Raw genomic sequence first — 20,578 nt, 5'->3', positions numbered from 1 at the left:
GAACTTGCGTTGAGTTTCATTGGAACACTGTAGTAAGCCGAGGACAGAGATGTCAGCGTGAGAGCAAGGTGGAGAATTAAAATCGCAGGCCACCGGAAGCTCAGGGTCATGCTTGTGGACAGAACAGAGATTCTCTGCAAAGTGATCACCCAATCTGATTTTTGGGCCCCCCTGTGTAGAGGAGACCACATTGTGAGCAGTGAATACAATATACTAAATTGAGAGAAGTGCATGTCAATTGTTGCTTCATGTGGAAGGGGGGTTTGGGGCCCTGGATGGTGAGGAGAGAGGAGGTAAAAGAGCAGGTGTTGCATTTCCTGCACTTGCATGAAAAGGAGCTGTGGGATGGGGTGTTGGGGGTAACTGAGGAGTGGTCCAGGGTGCGAACAGTCACTTTTGAATGCTGAAAGGTGAGGGAGGGGAAGATGTGTTAGGTGGGGCCATCATGCTGGAGGTGGCAAAAGTGGCAGAGGTTGACCTGTTGAAAACGGAGGCTGGTGGAGTGGAAGGCAAGGACAAGGGGAACACTATTGTGGTTCTGGAAGGGAGAGGAAGGGGTGAGAGCAGACGTGTGGGAAATGGGTTGGACATGGTCAAGGGCCCTGTCATCTACAGTGAGGGGAATCCTTGGTTGAGGAAAAAGGAAGACATATCAGATGTGGAAGGTTGCATCATCAGAGCAGGTACATTGGAGATGGAGAAACTGGGAGAATGGAATGGAAACCTTACAGGAGGCAGGGTGTGAGGAAGTATAGTCAAGGTAGCTGTGGAAATCACTGGGCTTATACTGAATATTTGGTGGTATCCTATCACCACAAATGCAGACAGAGAAGTCAAGGAAGGGAAGGGGAGAGTCAGAGATAGATCATGTAAAGGTAAGAGAAGGGTAGAAATTGGAAGCAACGTTGCTGAAGTTTTTCAGTTCAGGGTGAGAGCAGGAAGCAGCATCGATAGTCATCAATGCACCAGAAAAAGAGGAGAGGGAGGGGATTAGAGTAGAACTGGAACAAGGAACGTTGCACATATCCCACAAAATGGCAGGCATCGGTCAGACCCATGCGAGTACCCATAGCAACACCTTTTATTTGCAAGATTTAAAGAAGTTGTTCAATGTGAGAACAATTTCAGCCAGGCGGAGCAGGGTGATGGTGGATGGATTGGTTGGACCTCTGTTCAAGGAAGAAGTGAAGTGCCCTAAGACCGTCCAGGTGGGGGATGGAGGTGTAGAGAGATTGGACGTCCATAGTGAAGAGGAAGCAGTTAGGGCTAGGAAATTGGAAATTGTTAAAGTGACAAAGGGCACTGGAAGAGTCATGGATATAAGTGGGGAGAGACTGAACAAGGGGAGAAAAAATAGTGTCAAGATAGGAAAAAGTCAGTTCAATGGGGCAGGAACAGACTGACAGGTCTACCAGGGAAGTCATGTTTGTGGATTTTGGGAAGGAGTTCATAGAATCATAGAATGGTTACAGCACAGAAGGAGGCCATTCAGCCCGTTATATCCATGCCAGCTCTCTACAACTGCAACTCACCTAGTTCCATTCCCCTGCCTCGTAGCCCCGGAAATGTTTTCTCTTCAGATAACTATCCTGTTCTCTTTTGAAAGCCTCGATTGAATCTGCCTCCACCACACTCTCAGGGAGTGCATTCCAGATCCTAACCACTCACTGCGAAAAAAAAACATTTCCTCATGTGGCTGTTGCTTCTTCAGCCAATCACCATAAATTGGTGTCCTCTGGTTCTGGATCCTTCCGCCAATGGGAACAGTTTCTCTCTATCTACTCTGTCCAGACCCTTCATGATTTTGAACACCTTCATCAAATCTCCTCTTAATCTTCTCTTCTCCAAGGAGAACAGCCCCAGCTTCTCTAACCTATCCATGTAACTGAAGTTCCTTATTCCTGGAACTATTCTCATGAATCATTTCTGCACCCTCTCTAATGCCTTAACATCCTTCCAAAAGTGTGGTGCCCAGAACTGGAGACAATACTCCAGTTGAGGCTGAACCAGTGTTTTATACAGGTTTATCATAACATCCTTGTTTTTGCAGTCTATGTCCCTGTTTATAAAGCCCAGGATCCCGTCTGCTTTATTAACCGCTTTCTCAACCTGCCCTGCCACCTTCAATGATTTGTGCACATATACTCCCAGGTCCCTCTGCGGCTGCACCCCTTTAGCATTGTATTCTATAATTTATATTGCCTCTCCTCATTCTTCCTACCAAAAAGAATCACCTCACACTTTTCTGCATTCAATTTCAGCTTCTACTTGTCCACCCATTCCACCATTCTGCCTATGTCATCTTGAAGTTTATCACCATCCTCCTCACAGTTCACAATACTTCCAAATTTTGTGTCATTTACATATTTTGAAATTCTGCCCTGTACACCCAAGTCTAGGTCCTCAGTATGAGAAAACAAGGGGTCCTAACAGCGACCCCGGGGGAACACCACTATATACCTTCCTCAAGACTGAAAAGCAACCGTTCACAACTACTCTCTGCTTCCAGTCACTCAGCCAATTTCGTATCCATGCAGCCACTGTCCTCTTTACTCCATGTGCTCTAACTTTGCTGGCCAGCCTGTTATGTGGTTGGAGGACTATGTGGTTGGAAGCCGTGGCGGGAAGATCTCCTTAGGAGGTGAGGTCAATGACAGTCCTGGAAACAATGGCTTGTTGTTCAGTGGAGGGATCATGGGCCAATAGGAGGCAGGTGGAAGTGTCAGAGAGTTGGTGTTCGGCCTCTGCTAGGTAGAGGCCTGGATGGGTGAGCAACAGCTACAGTATAGCTAACTTCAAAATAGACACTTCAAATGTTTGATCTAGAGTATGATTAGTAGATATGAAATAAAAACAGAAAATGCTGGGAACACTCAGTAGTTCCGGCAGCATCTGGGGAGAGAGAAACAGAGCTAATGTCTTGTGCTTTATTCTTGTCCCATTATCACCCCCTTTTGCCACACACCATCATCCCTGAATTATGTCTGCCTTCCACCCAATCACGGACCTTCCATTTTTGTTCTTTCCCTGTCCCCTCTTCTCTGCCTCTGTACTTGCTTAAAAACTGTTTATTCCAGTTCTGATGAAAGGTCATTGACCTGAAACGTTAATTTTATTTCTCTCTCCACAGCTGATGCCAGACCCGCTGAGTCTTTCCAGAATTTCCAATTTTTATTCCTTTTCTATTCCTCAGGTTTAAAGCCTTTGGTAGCTGCGCCCCTCCCGATCTCTGAAACAGGCCCTTCGGCCCACCAAGTCCGTGCCGACCATCAACCACCCATTTATACTATGCCTGCATTAATCCCATATTCCCTACCACATCCCCACTATTCTCCTACCTGCACTAGGGGCAATTTACAATAGCCAATTTACCTATAAACCTGCAAGTCCTTGGCGGTGGGAGGAAACCGGAGCACCCGGCAGAAACCCACGCAGTCACAGGGAGAAGTTGCAAACTCCGCACAGGCAGTACCAGAACTGAACCCGGGTCATTGGAGCTGCGAGGCTGCGGTGCTCGCCACTGTGCCGCCCATATTGGATAACTCTTTCAAAGAGCCAGTACAGGCACGATAGGCTGAATGGCCTCCATCTGTGCTGTGTGTTTCTCTGATAAATACACCACTGCCTGACGCAACACTCATTACCCTCAATGCAATATCCCAGCACAAGAGCTCATTGCTGGTGTAAAAATATCGCAAAATGAAGGTGGTTTGGTTACAACATAACATGCCCTCGACATTTCATGATTTTGACTTTGATTTCAGTGACCTTTGACATTTTGCACTCTGACTGATGCATGACTTTCCCATAATTTGTATCAGGATAAAATTACAGCTCCAATAATGACCGTAATTTGCTTCCTCCACAATTCCAGTTCTATGAGGAGGAAATGAGTGACGTTACTGAATAATATTTAGCTGTTGAACAATGTGCTGTGAGGAGCAGATGGCACTCCAGAGACACTGATTAGAAATTGTCTCTGAAACTGACAGAGGAAAATAATTAACATAAATTGTGAAGTTCGGCTTTGGGCTTGTTGTTAAATTTCAAACAGTGGGTAGCAGTCTCATCTCTGAGTCAGACATTGTGGGTTTAAGTTCTGCTCCAGGGCTTGAGCACAACAATTTAAGGTGACACACCTGTGCAGTACTGAAGGAGTGCTGCACCGTCAGAGGTGCCATCTTTCAGATGAAATGTTCAGTCACGGCCCCATCTGCCCCCTCAGGTGGATATAAAAGATCCCACGGCACTATTTCGAAGAACAGTTCTCCCCGGTGTCCTGGCCAATATTTATCCCTCAATCAACATCACAAAAACAGATTATCTGGTCATTGTTGCTTGTGGGATCTTGCAGTGTGGAATTGGCTGCCCATTTTCTACATTATAACAGTGAATACACTTCAAAAAGTACTTCATTCGTTGTAAAGTGCTTTGGGAAGCCCAGTGGCCATGAAAGACGGCATATAAATGCAAGTCTTTCTATTTCTCGCTGCCTCGCTCACTTCCAGGCTCAATTCCTCCCTTTACCAGCTTCCACCTTGCATCCCATGCTGAATTCTGGTACCCATTTCACTCCTCACATCAATTCCTCCGCTCCCATCACTCTTCCTCTTTTGGGTTTTCTCCATCTTTCCTCTGCAACCCACTTCCCTGACACTACATTTCAGCTCACACTGTCTGCGGGAGAGCTCGCCAATAAAACACAATCCAAGGTTATGCAACAGAGCTGCTTGAATTCATTAATTAGTCCTCACATTCTTAATTAAATTAAGTTGACCAGGTTTGAATTATTTAACAGAGCAAAGAAGTCACTGGCCTATACAGAGGACTTCAGAGTCAAGAAACCACTTTCGAAGTGCGGTCACTGTTGTGATGTAGGCAAATGTGTGCACAGCAAGAACCATAGCCAGTAACTGAATGAATGAGCAGATTATCTTGGGTTTTTGGTGTTGGGGTTGGAGGGAAGAACACAAGGGAAACATAGATCCTCAATGGAACAATGTGTCTTTCCTGTTTTTACTGGAAGTGTCAGCCCATTTAAAATAAATGATTAAACATTTCAGGGATCAATGTGTGACATCGATGAAATTTACTTATTCACATAGCTTAAAACTCTTCAGAACCAAAGCTCAGGCATGACATCTCTTCCCTGTATCTATAATAGCTTACATTGACCTTCTGTCGGCTCTCCATCGATTACACGCATTCCATTCCATTGAACATCCCATTTACTAATCGGGTTTTATCCGAGGTTATCTGAAATTCATTGCTATTTTACGCAGCTGCTTGGTGGGGTTTGTGGAAATTACTTCAGAGCATAGAATAAGCAACATGCTGCTGCAGATGTAACTTTATTCAGTTCTTGTTTTGACATTTCCAAGTCATTGCCCAACAGGCTCCCCCCACTCGGTACAAGAGGCCGCCATGAACAGTAGGTGTGTTTGAAGGTCTGGCATGGGGTGAGTGTGTGGGGGGGAAACACTCCTGCTCGCCCAGTTTACAAGCAGTTGTGGGAAAGTCCTTACCTGCTGGAACCTCTGCTCCCATCTTCATTTCAGTGCTGGGTTTCCCGAGCCCTGAGAAACCCGGGCAGCCATTGTTAAAGTTAAATCAGACTGTCAATAGCACCACGGGAATGTAATTTAAATATTATAATGAGATGTCCTGTTTCTCCAAAACATGACAGAGACATGCCATGCAGCATCCCAGTGGAGAAATGGGAAGAAGCACATCCGCGGCGATTGAGATTATATGGAGTACTCTCCAATTAAGGATCTAATTTTACATGTTTCTCACTTGCATTTTTTAAAATAACTTTTTAGATCATTTCACATCATTCAGGTTTGAAACTAAACAGTGGTTCCGGAATGTTTACTTTGCAGTACTCAGAAGTATCAACATTTCCATGATAAAAAGTTCCCCAATCTTTATCTCCCAGATGTGAGCTTGTGGGCTGGAAACATAAAGAAAAAGATTTTATTTTCACTTGTATAGTGCTGTCCCAAAGCACCTTACAGCCAATGAAGTACTTTGAAATGTAGCTGTAGTTACTTAATTAAAAGAGTAAATCATAACTTCTATATATTCACTTGTGAAAGAAATATCATGAGGCCAAAAATGAAGTCTTCAGGTGCTTTCTTGACAAACAAGACTTCAAATCCTCAGTTCCAATGCGGGCAGAGTGCAGGTTTCTTCACCAATGTTCTGGTCAGTCTGTCTTCCAACAAACTGAATGTTTTGAATAAAGATGTTTAGTTAACTGAAGTAGTCTTTAACCTGCACTGCACTTTTACCTTGTAATCATCAATTTCCAAATAAATGTTAAAGTAAGGTTGAAATTCTTCAGGGACTTGACAGGGTAGATGCTGAGAACGTATTTCCCCCGGCTGGGGAATCTCGAACACGGGGTCACAGTCTCAGGATAAGGGATCAGCCAGTTATGACTGAGATCAGGAGAAATTTCATCTCAAAGGGTTGTGAATCTTTGGAATTCTGTACTGCAGAGAACTGTGGATGCTCAGTTGTTTGAGTATATTCAAGACAGAGATTGATAGATTTTTGAATACTAAGGCAATTAAGGGATATGGGGATATTGTGGGAAGGTGGAGTTGAGGGTTAAGATCAGCCATGATCTTGCTGAATGATGGAGCAGGCTTGAAGGGCCAAATGGCTGACTCCCGCTTCTAATTCTCATGTTCTGATCCCTGGAAAATTTAAAGCAATCAGATTTGTTGGAACGATGGATAATTTCAGTGTCTTTTACCAATTTGGGTCTGCCATTGATACTTCCTCGGAGTCAGGAGTGTCAGTCAGTCCCATGAGCAGATCAAGGTGAATTGATTCTCACCGTCCAATATCTACCTATTTAAGAGCATAACCCAGGTGTGTTTTAATAGGACTGCCTTATGATCTGAGCCAGGCATTCATGTCTTTTCCACATATCCCCAAGTCAACTGATACTCTCTGTGATTAGCCTGTCCTCTGATACGCTTCCTTAGCACTGGTTTTAGGGAGATGAAAATTAATCACATGCTGCCCAGCTATTAACTAGCTGAGCATTTGGTGGTTGTCTTAAGAGTGAAATCTAAAACTTAGCCTGTGTGGCTTAGTAAAATGCATCGTTATTGAACAATAATTATTGTATCCACACTGTATGATTGTTTATATATTTGATTGTGTTTATATTCATTTATGACCTACAAGTGTGTTTGGTCGCAGAGTCTGATAAGGTATTGTAACTAATAGTCATAAGGTTAGTACCTAGATGATGGTCAGTGTGGAGCAATAATTGTCCGTTCTCCACTACTGATGCGTTCAGTGTCCAATACCTGTCTATTGAACTACAAGTAGACAAATTAGGGTAAATTCACTGATCCTGGACTATCAGATCAAAGAGATGGTAGATTAGAGAACCAGCGCTAAAGTGTTGTAACTGCTTCGGTGACCTGCGCTACCTTAGAATCTTACTTATCACTGGAAATAGGAACATAGCCACAGGATGAGGCTGTTCAGCCCTTCAAGCCTGTTCCATCATTCAACTAGATCATGTACCTTGACCTTATTTACCTGCTTTGCTCCCAATCGCTTGATACCTTACCTAACAAAAATCTGTGCGTCTTAGTCTTAAAAATTCCAATTGCCCCCCTAGTGTGCACAACCTTTTAGAGGAGACAGTCACAAATTTCCTCTACCCTTTGTGATGAAGTGCTTCCTGATTTCACTTCTAGATGGCATAGCTCCAATTTTCACATGATGCCCCCTTGTTCTGGATTCTCCCACCAGAGGAAATCGTTTCTGTAAATCTACTCTATTAAATCCTTTTATCATTTTTTAAAACTTTGATTGGATCACTGCCTCAACCTTGCAACCTCAAGGGATAAAAGCCTAGTCTGTGTAACCTGTCCTCCGAATTTAACCCTTTAAGCCCCAAGTATCATTCTGGTGAACTGCGCTGCAACCTCTCCAAGGCCAATAAGTCCTTGCTGAGGTTCTCTGCGTAAAACTGAATGCATTACTCCAGGTAGAATCTGACCAAGGTTTTATATAACTGAAATGTTACTTGCTCACCATTGAATACCAAGCCCCTTTCGAGATAAAGGGAGGGCAGTATCTGTGATGTTATATCGTGTTTTGTAGTAAAGAAAACTTCCCTCTTGGGAAAGAACTTTGGATTGTGCAAGCTGGGGAGGAATCGCTACCAGGATCTCTGCAACCACTCCGACTAATATTGGGGTTTCGAGTTTGTGTGATTGGAATTTGGGATCTGGAGCTTCCCATTCCTGGAATTTAATTGATATTACAGTTTTAAGAATGTCAAAAGAAGTGGTTTATTTTCACAACTGCAATCGGTGTAAATGTTTTAACAAGGCTTCAGGGGAGATGGGGGAGAACTTCAGGTGAATACATTCTAATGTTAGTTCATTTTGTTGTGTGAAAACCACAGTTCTGGATGACGCTGCCTCTGACACACAGGATTACTATGTGTTGCATCGAGACTCTATCCAATCCTCGGATGTTAAGAAAAAAGAGTCCCCATTTCGTGCTAAGTGTCACGAAATCTTCTGCTGCCCTCTGAAGCAAGTGAACCACAAAGAAAACACAGACCTGGAAGGTTTGTCTGCTAAAGAATCCAATGTCTTGTCTGTTCTTGTACGTGTCCCTCTGCTGTGCTGTGTTCTGGGGCGGATCGGTGGGGGGAGCCTGTGTAAATAGTGCAGACCTTGCGCTTGAGGGGAGGGTACAGTGAGCTTTTCACGTCCCCTTTGCTTGCCTGTCATGTCTTCTAGCTCCAAGAGCTGTCCTGGGGTCAATGCTTGGCCAGAACCGCATGTGAGGAGCCGTCTCCCGTCTGCTGCTTTGGATGGAGGAAGCGGAGGGGGAGGGATAAGGAATGTTTTATTTGTGACTCACTTCATATCACTGCCTTACCTGGCTGTTTTGAAAGTTGCTTGCTCTAAAATACTGCTCCCCCCAGCCCAGGTTTGTCCCTTTAAAATGATTCACTTGGCTAAGAGAATGGCACTATAACCAAGCAGTCTCTTTTTTAAAAAATGCTTCTGCACATTTGCTCATGCAGACTCCATGCTATTTGTATTCCATTAGCAGAGAAGCAGACTTAATCTGGGAACTGTATGCAATGCACGTACAGTTGCATCTTAAAGGAGTGTATTGCATGCAGATGTACGTCATATGCTTAGAAACTGAAGCAATGTGTTAAGTGATTGTAGTTTTCTTCACAGTTACGAGCGCAGACACATCACGTGAATGAAACACCAATTACAGATGGTGCATAAATGTGCATTTTCCCCACGGACGGTTTCTTTGTTCCAAATTTTTATTTTTAAACAAAGGATTTGCAGTCTGTGCTTTAAGCACTTAGAGCTAGGTTAAAAATAACTCAGTCAGAAAACTGTGTCTGGCGAAGCTGAGGGATGTAGAGATACCAGCGACAGTGCAAGTCACACATGTTCACCAAGAAGCATGCCTGGGGTCGCAGATCTGCGGGCTTTCTCCTTCGCCCATTGAGTATAAAATGATGGAATTAAAAATTCTATTTTTAAAATGAAAGGATTATGGTCTTCACTGTGTTAGGATCCTATTAGAATATGTCAGCCCAGGATCACTAAGAATGATTGTGTTTGTTTTCTGTACAATTTCCAGCTGTCTTGCCAATTTGGTCTGTTCTCATAAGCAGTCTCAACAATCCCTGCCTCCTCTCTATTTCTTTAAAGCTTGGACCCTACAGTTAGTATTTTCATGCTTAAGCTTCAAAATAACAATACTGGGCGGCACAGTGGCGCAGTGGTTAGCACTGCAGCCTCACAGCTCCAGCGACCTGGGATCGATTCTGGGTACTGCCTGTGCGGAGTTTGCAAGTTCTCCCTGTGACCGTGTGGGTTTTCACCGGGTGCTCCGGTTTCCTCCCACAGCCAAAGACTTGCAGGTTGATAGGTAAATTGGCCATTATAAATTGCCCCTAGTATAGGTAGGTGGTAGGGAAATATATAGGGACCGGTGGGGATGTTATTGGAATATGGGATTCGTGTAGGATTAGTATAAATGGGTGGTTGATGGTCGGCACAGACTCGGTGGGCCGAAGGGCCTGTTTCAGTGCTGTATCTCTAAACTAAACTAAACGTATTAGCAGAGTTATCAGTTTATGGTGACTGGCACATTTTTAAAACTCCATTCTCAGGATGTGGGCATTGTTGGCATGGTCAGCATTAAATGCCCAAATCCTGGAGACGGTCTTGCTCAGTCACTTCAGACAGCAGTTGTGAGCCAACCACGTCGGTGTGGGACTGGAGTCACATATAGGCCCAGACTGGGTAAGGACAGCAGGTTTCCTTCCCCAAAGGATATTAGTGAGTCAGTTGGGTTTTTTAACGACAGGCCGACAGCTTCGTCAACACTTTTACTGAAACCATCTTGTTATTTCCTGAATTGTTTAAATTTTAAATCAAACTTGAATTGTGCTATGGATTACTAACCCTCCAACATAACCACATCACTACTGTACACATATACCGACATTAGATTCCACTTTTGCTAGTGCTTTGGGAATCACATTCCCCGATTTCATCCATTTATAATTCAGCCTATGGCAACTGACTATATTAAACTCTGAGGCTATTAAATGGGATTTGGCATTCTCCAGGGATTTTTATCAGTGGTTTGAGGTATATTGATGGGCGATTCTTTTCATTTTTCTATGAAAATTGCAAATCGTCTTTAAGTGTTAAAGTATCACTGCTCAATGGAAAAGATCATTCCATTTTCAGAAATCAGTGATGGACATTTTCAAAACCCTCTCTCTCAACTCATTATTAAGCACTGTGTCTGAAAATGAAGAACTCCTTCCCAAATTGAAGTGCAACGCAAACTCAAATTTCCCTGATCAACATATGTATTGAGTCTGCAGTGGACTGCTCATTTACTCAGGTTAAGGAAATCTGACAGGCGGAATCCATTTTGGAGATTGCATGGAAAGTTGGATCAGTGCTTCAGTTATTAACAAAATAAGTGCATAAAAAAGATAAATTGGAAAGTTCAGCTAATTTTAGATATTGTACAAACAGCATTTACAGTTCGAGGCAGAAGCATATTATCTTTCGTCTGCAGTTCAAACAATTTACAACTGGAACTACAATTTAGGACCCCAATTTTCTCATTTTGCTGGCATAAAATGGCCAGTTTTATGTGGCTGTGTCCTGTACCCGAAGCTGGATTTGACCAATATTCAGGCGTCCCGGGTGACCTATTTAAATAGACGTTAGATCCCTTGCATAAATTAATAAGGGGCTTGATGCCTGTTTGAGGATCCGATCTGCTAAAATTGATCAGTGCCGGGCCTGGCCTGTTCAGCCTTTTTAGTTATGGCTGCAGTCACAGCGTTTTTTTTTCATTTTGATGTTACCTTCATATGGCACCTGCGGAACAGGAGAGCTTCTCTTGGCTTCCCAAGGGGCACTGCCAGCCTATGATCACCACCCGGTTCTCCTCCATCTGCCATCCCCAATGACCCTGCCTGAGGACCACTGCCAGTGGGATAGTTGTCCCACAGAAACATAGAAAATGGGGCCGAATAGCCTACTCCTGCTCCGCCATCCATTGTGATCATGGCTGATCATCCAACTCCGTAACCTGTTCCCGCTTTCGCCCCATACCCTTTGATCCTTTTCGTCCCAAGAGCTATATCTAACTCCTTCTTGAAAACATACAATGTTTTGGTCTCAACAGCTTTCTGTGGTAGCGAATTCCACAGGCTCACCACTCTCTGGGTGAAGAAATTTCTCCTCATCTCAGTCCTGAAAGGTTTACCCCGTATCCTTAGACTATGACCCCTGGTTCTGGACTCCCCCACCATTAGGAACATCCTTCCTGCATCTACCCTGTCAAGTCCTGTTAGAATTTTATAGGTTTCTATGAGATCCCTCCTCACTCTTCTGAACTCCAGCGAATATAATCCTAACCGACTCAATCTCCCCTCATACGTCAGTCCCACAATCCCAGGCACTCCCTCTATAGCATGAACATCCTTCCTCAGATAAGGAGACCAAAACTGCACACAATATTCCAGGTGTGACCTCACCAAGGCCCTGTATAATTGCAGCAAGACATCCCTGCTCCTGTACTCGAATCCTCTTGCTGTGAAGGCCAACATACCATTTGCCTTTTTTACCGCCTGTTGCACCTGCATGCTTACCTTCAGCGACTGGTGTACGAGAACTCCCGGGTCTCGCTGCATATTCCCTTATCTCAGTTTGTAGCCGTTCAGATAATAATCTGCCTTCCTGTTTTTTCTACCAAAGTGGATAACCTCACATTTATCCACATTATACTGCATCTGCCATGCATTTGCCCACTCGCTCAACTTGTCCAAATCAGCCTGAAGCTCCTCACAACTCACCCTCCCACCCAGTTTTGTGTCATCTGCAAATTTGGAGACATTACATTTAGTTCCCTCATCTAAATCATTAATGTATATTGTGAATAGCTGGGGTCCTAGCACCGATCCCTGCGGTACCCCACTAGTCACTGCCTGCCATTCAGAAAAAGACCCATTTATCCCTACTCTTTGTTTCCTGTCCGCCAACCAATTTTCTATCAATCGTAATACACTACCCCCAATCCCATGCGCTTTAATTTTACATGCTAATCTCTTATGTGGGACTTTGTTGAAAGCCTTCTGAAAGTCCAAATAAACCAAATCCACTGGCTCCCCTTCATCAACTCTACTAGTTACATCCTCAAAGAATTCTAGTAGATTTGTCAAGCATGATTTCCCTTTCATAAATCCATGCTGACTCTGCCCGATTCTACCACTGTTCTCCAAGTGCTCTGCTATAAAATCTTTTATAATGGACTCTAGAATTTTCCCCATGACTGACGTCAGGCTGACTGATCTATAATTCCCTGCTTTATCTCTACCTCCCTTTTTAAATAGTGGGGTTACATTAGCTACCCTCCAATCTGTAGGAACTGTTCCAGAGTCTATAGAATCTTGGAAGATGACCACCAATGCATCCACTATTTCTAGGGCCAATTCCTTAAGTACTCTGGGATGCATACCATCAGGCCCTGGGGATTTATCGGGCTTCAATCCCATCAATTTCCCCAACACCATTTCTCTAATAATACAGATTTCTTTCAGTTCCTCTCTCTCACTAAGCCCTGTGTTCCCCAACATTTCTGGTATGATTTTTGTGTCCTCCTTTGTGAAGACAGAACCAAAGTATGCATTTAGTTGGTCAGCCATTTCTTTATTTCCCATAATAAATTCCCCTGTTCTGACTGTAAAGGACGTACATTTGTCTTCACCAATCTTTTTCTCTTCTCATACCTATAGAAACTTTAACAGTCAGTTTTTACGTTTCCCGCAAGCTTGCTCTCGTACTCTATTTTCCCCTTCTTAATCAATCCCTTGGTCCTCCTTTGCTGAATTCTAAACTGCTCCCAATCCTCAGGTCTGTTGTTTTTCCTGGCAAATTTATATGCCTCTTCCTTGGATCTAATGCTATCTCTAATTTCCCTTGTAAGCCATGGTTTGGCTACCTTTCCCATTTTACTTTTGCGCCAGATTGGTCTTGTTCAAACTGGCCAACTAGATGCCTGTTTAGCATCCACAACTCGGCAGAGGTATAGTAATGTGGGGACTCGCTCAAGATGGGGTGAGCCTTCGCCTTTGCTGGCTTCTGCTGCACACCCAGCTCCGTACCTAAAGATGGGCCTAAACATATTTCTAGGCCTATATATATATATATATATATATATATATATATATAGATAGATAGAATCATAAAATGATTCAGCACAGAAGGAGGCCATTTAATCCATTGTGCCTGCTTTTTGAAAGAGCTATCCAATTAGTCCCATCATCCTCTGCTCTTTCTTATTGCCCTGTGAGCTTTTCCTATTCAAATATTAATCCAATTGCCTTTTGAAAGTTGCTATTGAATCTGTTTCCACCACCATCTAAGCCAGCGTATTCCATCGGAGCAGGAACAGGAGGAGGCCGTTTGTCCCCCCCTAGCCTGCCATTCAATGAGATCATGGCTGATCTGTGACCGAAAAAAAATCTATCAATCTCAAATTAAAAATTAAGAATTGTTCTAGCATCAATTACCATTTGCGGAAGAGAGTTCTAAACTTCTTCTACCGTTCATTTGTTTCTTAATTTCACTCCAGAAATTCTGGCTTTATTTTTAGACTATGCCCCCTAGTCCTAGACTCCCCACCATCTACCCTATCTGTTCCCCTTAATACTGTGCAAACTTTGATCAAATCACCCTTTAAACCTTTAAATTCCAGGCAATACAACCCTAGTTTGTGTAATGTCTCCTTGTAATTTATCCCTTGGAGTTCAGGTATCATTCTGGTAAATCTATGCTGCACTCTCTTCAAGGCCAATACATCCTTCCTAAGATGTGGTGCCCAGAACTGCTCAAAGTAACTCCAGGTGTGGTCTAACCAGGGCTTTGTAGCTGAAGCATGACTTCTTCCCCCTTGTATTCTTGTCCACTCGATATAAAGGCCAGTATTGCATAAGCCCTTTTGATTATTTTCTGTACCCATTCACGACATTTTAATGATCTGTGTACATGGACTCCCAAGTTTCCTTGGTGCTCCACTGTTTCTAGCTTTTCGCCATTTAGAAATGATCCTTTTCTATCCTTTTCAAGTGCAAAGTGGATAGCCTCACATTTATTTACATTGAAATCCATTTGCCACAGTTTGGTCCATTCACTTAATCTATTAATATCTCTTTGTAATTTTATGCTTCCATTTACACAGCTTACAACTTTTTTTTTATTTGTCATGTGATGTGAACATTGCTGGCAAGGCCAACATTTTTCTTCCCACCCCCAATTGCCCTTGAGAAGGCCACCCATTATCACATCATCAGCAAACTTAGATATGCGGCTTTCTATCCCATCGTCCAAGTCATTCATAAATACAGTGAATAATTGAAGCCCCAACACAGATCCTTGCAGGACACCACTAGTCATTAGTTCCAGATCACAACGTCTTGCTGTGTAAAAAAAATTCCTTGTGTCACCCTTGGTTCTTTTGCCAATAACCTTAAATCTGTGCCCATTTATCAAAGATTGTCAGGCAAAACTGTAACAGAGCAATGGGCTGCCTTTAGAGAGGAGATCGTTTGCGTACAGTTGAGGTGCATTCCCACAAGGGGGAAGGTGGGACAAACAACACCACAGCTCCCTGGATGGTGGAAGATGAAGCAGAAAAAAGGTATGTGTGACAGATGTTCGGTTGATAATTCAAGTGAGAACCAGGCTGAATATAGCAAGTCCAGAGGGGAAGTGAAAAAGAAATAAGAACAGCAAAGAGAGAGTATGAGAAGAGGCTGGCAGCCAACATAAGGGAATCCAAAAGGTTTCTATCGCCATATTAATAACAAAAGGGTGGTAAAAGGAGGAGTGGGGCAGATCAGGGACCAAAAATGAGATTTACACATGGAGGCAGGAGACCTGGTTGAGGTAAGAATTTAGTATTTTGCATCTGTCTTTACCAAGGAAGATGCTGCCAAAGTCATAGTGAAAGAGGAGGTAGTTGAGACATTGGATGGGGTAAAAGAAATTTCCAAAGAGAAGGCATTAGAAAGGCTGGCTGTACTTAAAATTGATAAGTCACCAGGACTGGATCTGATGTATCAGAGGATACTAAGGGAAGTAAGGGAAGAAATTGCAGAGGCTTTGGCCATAATCTACCAGTCCTTATTAGATACAGGGGTGTGCCAGAGGATGGAGAATTCCAAATGTTACACCTTTGTTCAAAAAAGGGTGTAAGGGCAAGCCTAGCAACAACAGGCCAGTCAGTTTAACCTCTGTGGTGGGAAAGCTTTTAGAAATGAAAAGTTGGTATAACATTAACAGTTACTTGGACAAATGTGGATTACATAGGAAAGCCAGCACAGATGTGTTAAGGGCAAATTGTGTTTAACTAACTTGATTGCGTTTTTGATGAGGTAACAGAGAGGGTTGATGAGGGTAATGCAGTTGATGTGGTGTATATGGACTTCCAAAAGGCATTTGATAAGGTGCCACATAACAGGCTTATCAGCAAAATTAAAGCCTATGGAATGAAAGGAACTTTGGCAGCATGGATATGAAGTTGGCTGAGTGACAGGAAACAGAGAGCAGTGAACAGTTGTTTTTGGACTGGAGGATGGTATATAGTGAGGTTCCTCAGGGGTCAGAATTAGGATCCCTGCTTTTCTTGATCTATATTAACACTTGGGTAGTCAGGGCACAATTTCAAAATCGCAGATGACACAAAACTTGTGAACTGTGAGGAGGATAGTGGTTGACTTCAAGAGGGCATTGGTAGGCTGGGTCAATGGGGGGGGGGCATGTGGCAGGTGAAATGAAGTGATACATTTTGGTATGAAGAACAAGGACAGGCAATATAAAATAAAGGATACAATTCTACAGGGGGTGCAGGAGTAGAGGGACCTTGGAGTATGTGTGCACAAATCGTTGATGGTGGCAGGCCAGGTTGAGAAAGTGGTTAATAAAGCATACGGGATCCTGGGCTTTATAAATATCAGAATAGAGTACAAAAGCAACCATTCTACAATTCTGTGATTCTATGATTACTAGCCTCCCTGCCAGTGGAAACAGTTTCTCCTTACTTAGTGTATCAAAAACCCTTCATGGCTTTGAACACCTCTATCAAACCTTCTCTGCTCTAAGGAGAATAACCCCTGCTTCTCTCGTCTTTCCGCATAACTGAAATCCCTCTGCCCTGATACCATTCTAGTAAATCTCGTCTGCACCTTCTCTATGTCCAAGATGGGAACGTTCTTGCCTCTTAGAGTTTAGCCAAATACATAACAGTCATTGAAAACACTATTGTAATTGGTTCGGTTCTTCAGGCACACTACAGCAGTTGCAGGAGGCAAAGTGTCACCACATAAATCGTGGGGAGGTCATTGCCAAGCACTCCAGGGGTCAGGGATCAAGGAGGTAATTGCCCTTTGCTTCATTGACCATCCTCCAATTGTATCTATGGAGAAGAAATGGATTTTCAAATTATTAAGAATGTTTATGCAAATCAGATGAAAACCAACACCTCAATTTCTTATTATAAATGAGAAGGGAAGAGTTATTGAAAATAAATTTAATAAAAATATTAAACATTCCATTTTCACTGCTTTGCAAGATAAGTAGTCATTCTATTGGAAAGTTAATGAATTCTCAGAAATGGTTGGACTTAAAGTATTTATTGTACTCATGAGTGTGCATAGCAGGTTCTTCATTTCCTTAATTCTGGTTCAGAGCAATAAAATCATTCCCTTACTATAGCCTCCTGTGCATCATGCATCAGCACTATTCTGTAATAAAGGCAATTTGCTTCTCCCAGTCTTCCATCAATGTCCTTTCAGGTCTACGCCAATTCAGTCTCTGGATTGAGATGATGTACATGAACCATTCAAGTTTTACCCTGCTGGCTCATGAGCAAATTACATTTCTGTTTCCCCCTCTCCATGGCCGCTCCGTGTAGAAGTCTTCCGATCAGTCAGTGTGATGGATCATTGACTCTCCAACATATGCACTGAGGTGATTTCATTGTATTACCAGAATCGCTAGGTGCTGCAGCCAGATGGGAAGCTCAGCATTGGCATTGATACAGTCGGGCTTCACACTGACTGAATACATTGTGGGTTTTATTTCCCCATAACTGGAGCCCATAATTTGGCGTTCATTAGCTATAACCTTGGCAGAGCTGTGTAATTTCCATCCAAATGCAACTGCTCCGAGACAGTCCCTTGATGACACCATAAAGGCTAGTGCTCTTCACACAAAGGGAAGTGGAAATCTGGAACTCTCTCCCCCAAAAGGCTGTTGAAGCTGAGGATCAACTGGAAATTTCAAAACTGAGATGAACAGAATTTAACTAGTTAATGCACTCTGTATCCAGAAGTTTAATCGGCCTCCTTGAACCTGGATTGGATTTGGGTTGAAAACAAAACTATTCTGAAAACTGGCAAATGGAGTTCAACATCAAGGGCTGGATTTTAAAGCCCCTCCGCTGTTGGGAACAGTGGCCAGGGCAGGGGGTGAGGGGGGGGCAATGAAGATCAGTGCGGTGGAGGCCCGCCGCCAATCTCCACAGCGGCAGGCCCCGTGCTGATCTCGGCGGTGGCGGTGAGGCCTTATGGCGGCCGCCCCGCCACTTGGCGATGGGACCCCCTTTCAATATGAAAACTAATTTACATACCTGATATAATGAGGGTCCCGTCACCTCCTAAATCGCCGCACCAGTCTTCATTCAGGCAGCCGACAATGTCGCGCCTTCGAATCACTGTTTAGGGAAACATGGCGCAACACCTGTTTGGGGGGGGACGACTTTCCTGACCCAGGCCAATTGAGATCCTTAAATGGCCAATTAATAGCCACTTAAGGCTGGCTTCCTACTTTCTGGCGGTGGGAGCTCTTCTGTTAAAGGGATGGCATCCCCAACGGCAGGCAGTTAATCGATTGCCCACTGTGAAGTTGCACTGGGGGTCCAACAGAAGACTGAGGCAGGGTCTCCTCCCCCCCCCCGCCCCACCACCCCACTTTCCAGCCCACTGCCGGCACCCCCGTTGCTGGGATAAAATCCCGGCCATGGTTTCAATAGCCTCTTATGATATCACAGAGTCAGATTCTAAAAATTCTTTTACATGACATTTTCTTTCATCTCCATTATAATTCCTAACTGGGACTGTGTCTCTTTTGTACTCGATTCACTGACCAAGGGAGGTATTCTTTTACTCTGAGCCCTCTTGAACCTGTTCATGATTGAAGACTCCTATCCAATCCCTTTAACCTTCTCTACTCTATTTTTTCCAGTCTTTCATCCCAACTTGTATCATCTCATCCCGAGATCACTTTAATGGAAACAATTTAAAACAATACTTTGTGTTTTGCTCATGGTTTGGACCAAGTAACCAAATCAGATACATACCACTTACAGCTTCATCACTCAATTATCCTGCCAATCAGATGGCAGATATAGTTTTGGATTCCCCTCAGGAATTTCCACAGGAGTTGGGAGAGCAGCTGGAATGTCAGGTTCAGGTCAGGAACCTGTTCCATTCTGCCAGTTAGGGAATAAGGTGTATCTGGGGTTGCCAACTCCAGTTGGATGTATTCCTGGAGATTTCATCACATGACCTGTTGCCACCAACTGCCCTGCCCCCATGCTCCCTTCATTGGTTGCCTGACACATCCATCGTCGTGACGCCTGCCTTTCCGCAGCCAATTGGAAGGCGAAAAGACTTTTCATTACCCAACTGGATTGTTCACTGTCGTTCAATAGGTTTTTCTCCTCCAGTTCCAATATTTTTATAAAGAATAAACAGAAGAAAATTTTAAAAAATACAAACCGAGTTTCAATGCTGCAATGATTTTTCTTCTGGGTTTTGCTTGCAACAGAGCCCTGGAGATTAATCTTCAATTCCTGGAGGATTGGCAACCCTAGGGGTGTGGAGCCTTGAATAATCAAAACCAACACTTTAACTTTCCTGTTTAGTTTTTTTATTCATTCATGGGATGTGGGCGTCACTGGCCAGGCCAGCATTTATTGCCCATCCCTAATTGCCCTTGAGAAGGTGGTGGTGAGCTGCCTTCTTGAACCACTGCAGTCCATGTGGGGTAGGTACAACTACAGTGCTGTTAGGAAGGGAGTTCCAGGATTTTGACCCAGAGACAGTGAAGGAACAGCGATATAGTTCCAAGTCAGGATGGGGTGTGACTTGGAGGGGAACTTGCAGGTGGGACTGTTTGCAGCCACTGAGTGACACTGCTTGAAATGTTTCCAACATGTTTAATAAACTTAAACGGGAATCCAGATCCTGAGCAGTTTGTGTCTTCGCCCCTGTCCCCTCCCTCTGCAATGGATCTTTTACCTTCACCGAGGTTATAGAATAAAGGATTTCTAGGATGTTTGTACAAGTACCAAACAGTCAGAGGCACAAACCAGATAGCAGAACCAGACATCAGGGCACCATACAAAGGAAAGGTCATACTAACATATGAAATAGGAGCAGGAGTAGGCCACTCGGCCCCTCGAGCCTGCTCCGCCATTCAATAAGTTCATGGCTGAACTGATTACTCCACATTTCCACCTACCCCCAATAATCTTCCACCCCATTGCTTATCAAGAATCTATCTACTTCTGCCTTAAAAATATTCAAAGACTCTGCTTCCACCGCCTTTTGAGGAAGAGAATTCCAAAGACTCACGACCCTCAGAGAAAAAAATAATCCTCGTCTCTGTCTTAAACGGGCGACCCCTTATTTTTAAACAGTGACCCCCAGTTCTAGATTCGCTCACAAGGGGAAACATCCTGTCCACATCCACCCTGTCAAGACCCCTCAAGATCTTATATGTTTCAATCAAGTCACCTCTTCCTCTTCTAAATTCCAACAGATACAAGCCTAGCCATTGTCATGCCCGACACAGATACTGCTAATCAGTTTATGAGCCTGTGCTTGCATCTTCCAATTCTGATGTTCTGCAGCTCAAATTGGAGGAGATTTTGACAAACTATAAAGGGGTAAATCATTTCC

The 20,578-nt window shown here is 43.6% G+C and overlaps 1 protein-coding gene across 3 annotated transcripts in view; it reads left to right on the top strand.

Moving 5' to 3' along the window:
• fgf13a (fibroblast growth factor 13a) overlaps positions 1 to 20,578 on the top strand; it is a 691,434-nt gene that overhangs the window by 307,755 nt on the left and 363,101 nt on the right. For all 3 annotated transcript variants that reach the window (XM_068047092.1, XM_068047094.1, XM_068047093.1), the window contains one exon: positions 8,444 to 8,611. In XM_068047092.1, the coding sequence (XP_067903193.1) occupies positions 8,444 to 8,611 (168 nt within the window). The remainder of the gene's footprint in view (positions 1 to 8,443; positions 8,612 to 20,578) is intronic.

The sequence above is a fragment of the Heterodontus francisci genome, chromosome 15 (assembly GCF_036365525.1).
Source record: "Heterodontus francisci isolate sHetFra1 chromosome 15, sHetFra1.hap1, whole genome shotgun sequence".
In the NCBI taxonomy this organism is placed as follows: domain Eukaryota; kingdom Metazoa; phylum Chordata; class Chondrichthyes; order Heterodontiformes; family Heterodontidae; genus Heterodontus; species Heterodontus francisci.
The sequence above is the reverse complement of the archived record's forward strand: the minus strand, read 5'-3'. Positions and strand labels throughout refer to the sequence as shown.